The sequence below is a fragment of the Meleagris gallopavo genome, chromosome 15, assembly GCF_000146605.3.
Source record: "Meleagris gallopavo isolate NT-WF06-2002-E0010 breed Aviagen turkey brand Nicholas breeding stock chromosome 15, Turkey_5.1, whole genome shotgun sequence".
NCBI lineage: Eukaryota > Metazoa > Chordata > Aves > Galliformes > Phasianidae > Meleagris > Meleagris gallopavo.
Genome location: NC_015025.2, coordinates 12994781 through 13002445, shown reverse-complemented (window position 1 = coordinate 13002445; position 7665 = coordinate 12994781). Strand labels below are relative to the sequence as shown.

Below are 7665 nucleotides of genomic sequence, written 5' to 3'. Positions count from 1 at the left end.
GAGGTGGGTGCGGGCCCGGCGGCGCGGTGTCCCTCTGTTCCCTGGGCCGAGCGCCTGACGGTGTTCTCTGCCCTACCCAGATGAAGACGGGGACCTGATCGCGTTCTCCACCGACGAGGAGCTGGATATGGCCATGCCTTATGTGCAGGACGGGGTCTTCCGCGTGTACATCAGAGGTAATGCCCCGCAGCCCCGGTGGCACTGAGGGCTTTGGCTCGATGTGCTGCTGGCTGGGCTCCGAGAATGGGAAAATCCCCGTCCTGTCCCTCATCCTCATGCCACAGCTCAGAGGGGGGATTAAATGAAGGGCAAGGTAAGGACAGGACATAAACACATCCTGCCCAGGGCTTCTTCCTGGCTCCGTGGCCTCGGCTGGCACGGTGAGAGCTGCTGTGTTTGGGCTGGTTCTGTGAACTCCCCGCTGTACTGCCAGCAGGTGCCATGACATGCTAAGGAGCCCAAAATCCAGCTTATTCCTAAGCACATCGTTCCCCAGTCCTTTCTGTTCACTTGGATATCTGCAAAGCTTTATCTGCAGTCCATGCAATGAGTCATGTAAGCCACCCTTCTTGTCTCAGTTCTCATCTGCTGTGCATCCTGGCACTGCTGAGCCCTCTCAAGAAGTGTTCCATTCTCACAGCACTTCACAAGGTAGGACAACACACCAAGCAGGGTGGTGCAGCACTAATCTAAAACAAACATGCAGAGTGCTAGGGATAAGGCATGCTGTTTGAGGAGCAGGTATCCTTGTAACACCCCTTTGCACTTGGTCAGTGTTCTTATGTGCCCCCAGCTTGTGTTTGGCAGCCAGTGTAAAAATAAACTGACCTAGTAAGTCAATACTGCTGTGACAAGGGCTGTTTGTGTTTCCTTCTCCTCTGCCCGATTTCCAGCCTTTAAATAGTACCCTCGTTCTTGATGCAAAGTTCCCTTTTCCTAATAGAGAAAAAGGAGTGCAGGCGTGAACATCGCTCGCAGTGCAGCCAGGAGCCTCCCCGTGACATGGTGCACCCCAACGTCATCTGCGACGGCTGCGAGGGGCCGGTGGTGGGTGCTCGCTTCAAGTGCACCGTCTGCCCGAACTACGACCTGTGCAGCACCTGCGAGGGGAAAGGCATCCACAAGGAGCACAACATGGTGATGTTTCAAAGCCCGCTGCTGAATCCATTTGAGGTGAGCAAAACTTAGGGAGTGGAACCAACGAATGGGATGCTACCCAGATGTAAGCTTTAAGTTTCGCTTGGCCCCACAAACGTTACCTTTTGCAGTGGTTTCCCAGAGGGCGCTGGCTCCGTAAGATGCGGCATGGCGTCCCACCTTTCCCCTGGATGCACTGCTGGGGGTATCCTGGACCTGCAGCTCCATGCCAGAACTCGGAACAAGCCCAAGCCAGTGCTGCTGCCTCCAGTCCACCTGCTGCTGGAGGTAAGAGGAGATGGTCTGGTAAAGGAGAGTAGTGGTGGAGGAGCTAGAGTAGCTGGGACTTCACAGCACAGTGTGGAATCTGGGTGGGAAAACAGACATGGGAACTAATCTAATTTGTGTGAAATAATTAGCCCCTTTCAGGACACTTCACTTATGGTGTGTCTTGTGGCCATGCAATATATGAGTTTACAGAGGGATTATTTGAAACCAGACCAAGCAGAGCTATTAGGTCAAGCATGTCACTGCTCTGCTCTTAGATGTGCCTTTCAGCATGGCTGATGAGCCTTAACAATGCTAATGCCACTGGTCTTCTGTTCCAGAGGTGGTTTTAGTCTCTCTGCTGCCTTTATGCTGTGCAGATGAGTGACACAAAATAAGCACCAAGAATTCCTGGGGATGTGCTCTTTCCCTGTGGGCTGCTATGTGTACTAACACAAATTGTTCTTCTAGAAGCTTCTACTAACAGCCAGCCCCAGGACCCCAATGTCACCTTCTTAAAGAATGTTGGGGAGAGTGTGGCAGCTTTTCTGAGCCCCCTGGGTAAGTGACTTACAGTGTGTCATCCCCATCCCTGAGACTGGCTTTGCTCCCACCAGGAGCAGTGGCCAGCTGTAATGGTTGGTACCAGAACCACTTTGTGCTACTAAGCCTCAAAGCCTTAAATTATTGTGTACTAAAATTGGGTATAGGCTACCCACTCAGTACCTTTTCAGAGTCCTTTGTAAGGAGCTGAGGAAGGGATTAATTATATAACCCCAAGTCACCAATGGTTTAAAATCATGTTACAGTGATATTTTTCTTAGGCAGGCTTAAGTTCTGCCTTGACCCTCTAAACATATGGTCTGTCTATTTAGTGAAGGATGACTAATTGGTGCATCAAAGCTTACTAAAAGAATGCTTCACACTTGAATTCATACATATTATATGGAAAACTATAGGATTACAGCCATGCTACAGCATTCAGTCCAGGATTAATGTGTACTTTTTCTTAGAACTGCTTTCAAAAAATCTGATTTTTTTTTTTTGGTCTCAAATGTGTTCCTAGGTATTGAAGTTGATATTGACGTGGAACACGGAGGACAGAGAAGCAGAGTGACTCCTGCTTCTCCTAATCAAGAGAATAACAACGCTGAGTCAAGCAGCAGTACTCTTAACCAGAACAGTCAGACCAAACCATACTGGAATAACACAGATTCTGCTACGGTAGTAAGCAATGTTGCAGAGCAGATACAAGACATGGTGATAGATCCTGTGCCCACACAAATGGAAGATGGCAGCCTCCAGTCCCAGGTACAAGTAACACTGTACTAATTTAATACGGTTGCTGAGGCTTTACTGAAAAGGAAGTAATTCAGTATGTGTTGTGAGATTGATGATTCAGTTGTCAGCAGATAGATAATGTGGTACCTTTGCTTTACTGGTTTACAGCAAAGGTGGGACTTGTTGTGAAGGTAATTCTTCCTATTAAAAGCAGATAGTAAGAGCATGCATCCTACCTGGAAAGCACTGCAGCACCTGGACCTCCTTTCTTTCCATTTCAGGAACACAGTGAGTCAAGCAGTTCATCAGGGGGTGATGAGGACTGGACCCACTTATCTTCCAAAGAAGTGGATCCTTCCACAGGTGAACTGCAGTCTCTACAAATGCCAGAGACAGATGATCCCAGCTCCCTAGATGTAGCTCAGGAAGCTCCCCAGGCAGGACCTACAGGGCTGAGAGAGGCTGCACTCTACCCACATCTCCCACCAGGTACGAGAATGCATGCAGGTTTCATGTGAGTGAAAGTTGCTCTCAATTATTGCCAACTTGCCCAGTATAAGCAAACCTGCTTAGGAACCAAGCTCCCATATGGACAGGTTAAATTGTAACTTTTGCTCCGGCAGCACTCTGCATGCTGTTAGGAAGAGGCATGTTCTCTGCTTGAACAGGAGCAGCAAGTCTTAAACTGGTACTAATATGCCATTTGAGCAGCATGAAAAAGGTGACCTCCTAAACGGTGTCCTTGCTGTGTACCCTTTGAGAGCCTTTTAATGCAGGCTGTAGACAGTACATCCTGTGACTTAAGACACTTTTCTGGCAAGAGCTAGTTAAAAGTATGCCAGGTCACTTAACTGAATCCACCAGCACTGAAATTTACGGCAAGGACAGACAGATCTAACTCAGCTGTTTCCTTAGCAGGTTACATATGCTGTACCTCAAAATGTCTGCCTCGTAGGATACAGAGGAGAGTGTCTTCCAATGCTTGTCAGCTATGCTAGATCTGCTAGGATTAGTGCCAGCCTACCATGTGATACTACAGCCTTGTCTGGTTTGCTATTAATGTGAAGCATTTTAACTTCAAACTATCATTCTCTCAACAGAAGCAGACCCTCGCTTGATTGAATCCCTGTCCCAGATGCTCTCTATGGGCTTCTCTGATGAGGGTGGATGGCTCACTCGACTCCTGCAGACAAAGAACTGTGACATTGGGGCAGCACTAGATGCCATCCAGTATTCCAAGCAGCCTCCTAACTTGTAGTAATCTGTGTAACAAAGACTAGTTTCCTTCTAACCGAAAGAAAATAATGTGGTACAGTTAACTTGTAGCAAATGTATCTTCTGTTAAAAGTTTCTGTTTCATGGTCCTAAGTGCTTGTAGTGTGGAGGAAGAAATAAATACTGCCACTCTTTCACTGGTGATGAGTTTGTGGGTGTTTAATTATCATTACTGTTCTACTCTGTTAACTGCAACTTGATTATAAGATAGAAGGTTCCAGGCCAAGAGCACATGATTTCCATGTCAGGTGACTCCCAGTATAAGAAACAGCCCAGCACTGTGGCAGTCTGTTTCTTGCCTATAACTCAGGCTTTGAGCAGACCCTTAGGACTATTCATCTGTGAAGAGAAATCAAATGGCTCTGAAGCCTGCACAGTGGCTTTGAATGAAATAGTTGCTATGGGCGATGTAAATAAAGAGCTAGAACAAGGAAAAAGAGTTGCAGTTTATAGTGGGGAATTAATCACAGAACTTAACTGTACCAGTCACATATCCTTAAAGTCTTGGATACATCTCTGCTCCCTCCCTACTTCCATTCTTACTTCTAATACGCTTGCTAGACACCACTGTGCAAATCCAGCACTTGCTTCTTGGATCAGTCTTTTCCAACAAAAGACAGCTAGATAACTTTTAAGCAACTTCTTTAATAGTGCTCTTAAAGCCACCTTCACTTCAAAATCTTGCTTCAATAGTCAGTATACAAGCCAAAAACACAACAGACCGAGAGAAAAGCAATGGTGAAGATGCCCAAGTTTCTCAGAAATCATCATTAAAGTCATCACCTGTGCAGAAGAGGCGTTCACAAGAAGTGGTGTGAGGCTTGGGCCTCAGAAGGGTGGGTACAGGAAGTCTGCTGCCAGTGTTGAAGTCACCAGCTCCAGCCCATAGCACCCGACTTCGAGGTTCTTTGGCCAATGCATCATTCTCACCTGAGCAACTGATGCTGGGCAGCATGCTGCCAGGCAGTTTTAAGGCAAGTTGCTCGGTGCTAGCAATGCACTTCTTAGATTCAAAGTCTGTACCTAGAGGTAGAGCACTTTGAACCTGTTCCAAATGTGTAGTGGCCTTACTTACAGCAGTGGTGCTGTGTGGTCCCAACTTTCCACTGCCATCCTGTGGTGACAAGGTGGCCATAACAGCATTTTCACTACAGTTGTTAGAACAGGAGAGATACTTTTCCCACTTGGAGGGTTTGGTACAAGCAGCTGGGGGATGGTTGTTCTGTTGTGGCACTATGGACTCAAAGACAGTTGGCACTACACCACTGTCTGCTGAAACAGCATCTTCATCAGGCACTGCTGTTGAACATTTCTTGTGCTGTAACAAGAAAAAGAAAGAACTTGGTTGTAAATGCAGCATGTGTACCAAGAAACAGGCAAAGAAAGAGCACTCTTGTCCTTTAAATACACTTAAGTTTTCACCAGCAATCTGAAGCAGAGCTGAGACTGATGCTCTAAGTGGATCTATGAACCCTGGGCTGAGAAGACTCAAGCCAACTTAAATAGCAGAGCAGATAATCACAGTAACCCAATAGCTGTGTCTTATGCAAGGTGCTGATGCTCTACAACAGCAAAACAGAACTGACAACAGTTGCACTGATGGAGGAATCTGGCTCAACCACTTTTACCTTACACCAGATGACATTTGCTTATACCTGACTAAAACCCTTCACAGAGAAAGTCACAATACGATTTGCTGCTTCTCCCTGTTCATTCGGTAGAAGAGCAGAGGAAGACGTCTAAAACTTCAAAGTTACAATGACATAAAAGGAGCCAGGAAAACAGTTTTGTTTTACTCTTCTACAGCTAAAAATACTCAAGAGGTTCTAACCTTTTTGGCTCGGTAGGCAAGCTGGAGAGCACCATCTTCCTCTGAGTTCTCCTGAACATCACTGTAGAGGAAACTCTCCTGCTTTTTCCTGATCGAAAGAACCATACAGAAAGGTGCCTGATTAACTCCACTGTCATTTTTATCACAAACAAGTCACCATAAATGCTCATGAAAAGTAAACTCCTAGCAATAAAGTTAAGCCACACTATTCATTACAGCCTGTACTTCGTTCAGCTATAATGATAAAATACCTCCCACAACCCTTTAACAAATTATCATCACTTTAAGGTAGGAATTACAAAAAGAAGTTATTTCTGTTATCATCCAAAATGCCAGCCTGTATCACCGTACCTTCGTTCTTCCACAGCATTCTTCCTCCGGGAACAGAACTGTTGCCTTTCTGTAATTCCTTCCTCTTCCTCCTCTTCTTGATCTTCACTGCCCTTGTCCAGATACTTACTCCAGCGACTGACTTCTGTCTTTCCCCCCTACAACATCAGAGAATTACTGAAAACAGCAAAATACAATGTTCTCAATCCTGACATTGTCACAGTTGAGCTGAATGCCTCCAGCAACAAGTCACTTTAGGACATGTTCCTCTGTCTTGTTCCCAGGTTCAGTATCTGGTAGCGCAGAGAGTTTCTGTATGCATCACATTCTGCCTCTCTCCTGGAGCTTGTATGTACACTATCATCTCAGCTGTCTTAATATAAAGGGATCACTGGTTTCACTTTGATTCCCCAGGTCAGCATGGGTAGGTATTTACTCCAGCTTTATAGGCATCTCACCTGCTGCACCAAACTGTTCTCATGAAGGACTGCAGCATTTCTGTTGTCATTTTCACATTCTTCTCTGTACCTGAAACAGATGTTTAAATTGGAGTTCCTAATACAGCATGCAAATCGTCTGTTTATATTTTATTGGAAGTTAGTCTGCTTTCCTCCCATACCAATAGAGTAATGACTCTGATCTAAAGGCACTATGAACTGACAATTTTTAATTGATCGTAATTAGGGATAGAACAATATATCTTTTGGGATGACAGCTTAAAACCATTGATTATACCCTAAGCAAGCAAGGAAACAGGGAATTTATTTCATAATGTTTGGGAATAGCTACTTTTTTTTTTTTAATAAAGTGAACAAACACTGAGTTTTCTTCCCAAAACTTAACTCTGAAGCACTGCATTACACAACGAAGTTATCTAACTGCCTCTGACTCATCTCTGAAAATAACCCTGAGTGCAGAGGAAGCATTACAAGTTCAAGCTCAGTTCACAATTAGGCAATTAATAAACAAACTCCGGGGTGAAATAAACAGGAAAGCATCACTCAGATATTCCAGACTAGGAGGAATTACACCCAAATGTTTGCACTAATGCATTTTTGTCAATAAAAGAGATTAACCAAACAAATCAAAACTCTGTTCCACATATTTTAACAGGTAAAGGCCTAACCAACACAATAACGACCCATAATCTTAACTGAAAGAAGCCCTCGTTCAAAGCAGCATGCCGGGACGCTAAATTGTAACCGAGAGGTGACACGGATGGCACGCGTTTGGGCTTTGCCACAGGGCAGAACCGCGCTCAGCAGGGAGAGCAGCCCAACAGCCCAACGAGCCCCTACCGAGCCGTGCGGGCAGCAGCCTCCTCCGCCTCACCCTGCAGCAAGTTCAGCTTCTGGACGTGCAGCCTGCAGTCCCGGCCGGAGCCCTGCCCGTAGACCTGCAGAAGTAACACAGCGGCAGGGAGCGTCCGGCAGGGAACAACACGACGTGACGCCGCGCCTCAACGCAAACCGCCCGCCGCGCCGGGCCGCACAGCGCCCAGCGCCCCCGCCACCGCTCGGCTCCCCCCTCCCACCACAGGCTGC

At 46.3% G+C, this 7665-nt stretch overlaps 2 protein-coding genes across 6 annotated transcripts; one reads left to right on the top strand and one right to left on the bottom strand.

Annotated features, from left to right (window-relative positions):
• Window positions 1–49: 49 nt before the first annotated feature.
• SQSTM1 (sequestosome 1) lies at window positions 50–4102 on the top strand. 5 transcript variants are annotated; one of them, XM_031555728.1, is made up of 7 exons: window positions 50–176; window positions 944–1173; window positions 1269–1425; window positions 1876–1965; window positions 2471–2715; window positions 2967–3048; window positions 3786–4102. In XM_031555728.1, the coding sequence occupies exons 1-7, from the start codon at window positions 128–130 to the stop codon at window positions 3941–3943; spliced, it is 1011 nt and encodes a 336-aa protein (XP_031411588.1). In that variant the 5' UTR covers window positions 50–127; the 3' UTR covers window positions 3944–4102. The 5 variants fall into 5 exon arrangements, with proteins under 5 accessions (XP_031411588.1, XP_010717428.1, XP_010717425.1 ...); XM_010719126.3 differs by having other exon boundaries at window positions 2471–2721; XM_010719123.2 differs by having other exon boundaries at window positions 2471–2721; window positions 2967–3174.
• A 483-nt stretch (window positions 4103–4585) lies between these two features.
• MRNIP (MRN complex interacting protein) lies at window positions 4586–7580 on the bottom strand (the record flags this gene model as incomplete). Its single annotated transcript, XM_010719130.2, has 5 exons — window positions 4586–5278; window positions 5792–5879; window positions 6143–6279; window positions 6580–6649; window positions 7420–7580. Coding segments are annotated over 5 exons (1017 nt in total), but the record flags the coding sequence as incomplete, so codon positions are not given.
• Between the last annotated feature and the right edge of the window lie 85 nt (window positions 7581–7665).

What these genes read in the sequence shown, in the direction of transcription:
- SQSTM1 (XM_010719123.2), top strand. Translation starts at nt 128, where the DNA reads ATGGCCATGCCTTATGTGCAGGACGGGGTCTTCCGCGTGTACATCAGA. An exon ending in CAGTCCACCTGCTGCTGGAG is followed by an intron (nt 1,426 to 1,875) that starts GTAAGAGGAGAT and finishes TTGTTCTTCTAG; the next exon opens with AAGCTTCTACTAACAGCCAG. An exon ending in AGCTTTTCTGAGCCCCCTGG is followed by an intron (nt 1,966 to 2,470) that starts GTAAGTGACTTA and finishes ATGTGTTCCTAG; the next exon opens with GTATTGAAGTTGATATTGAC.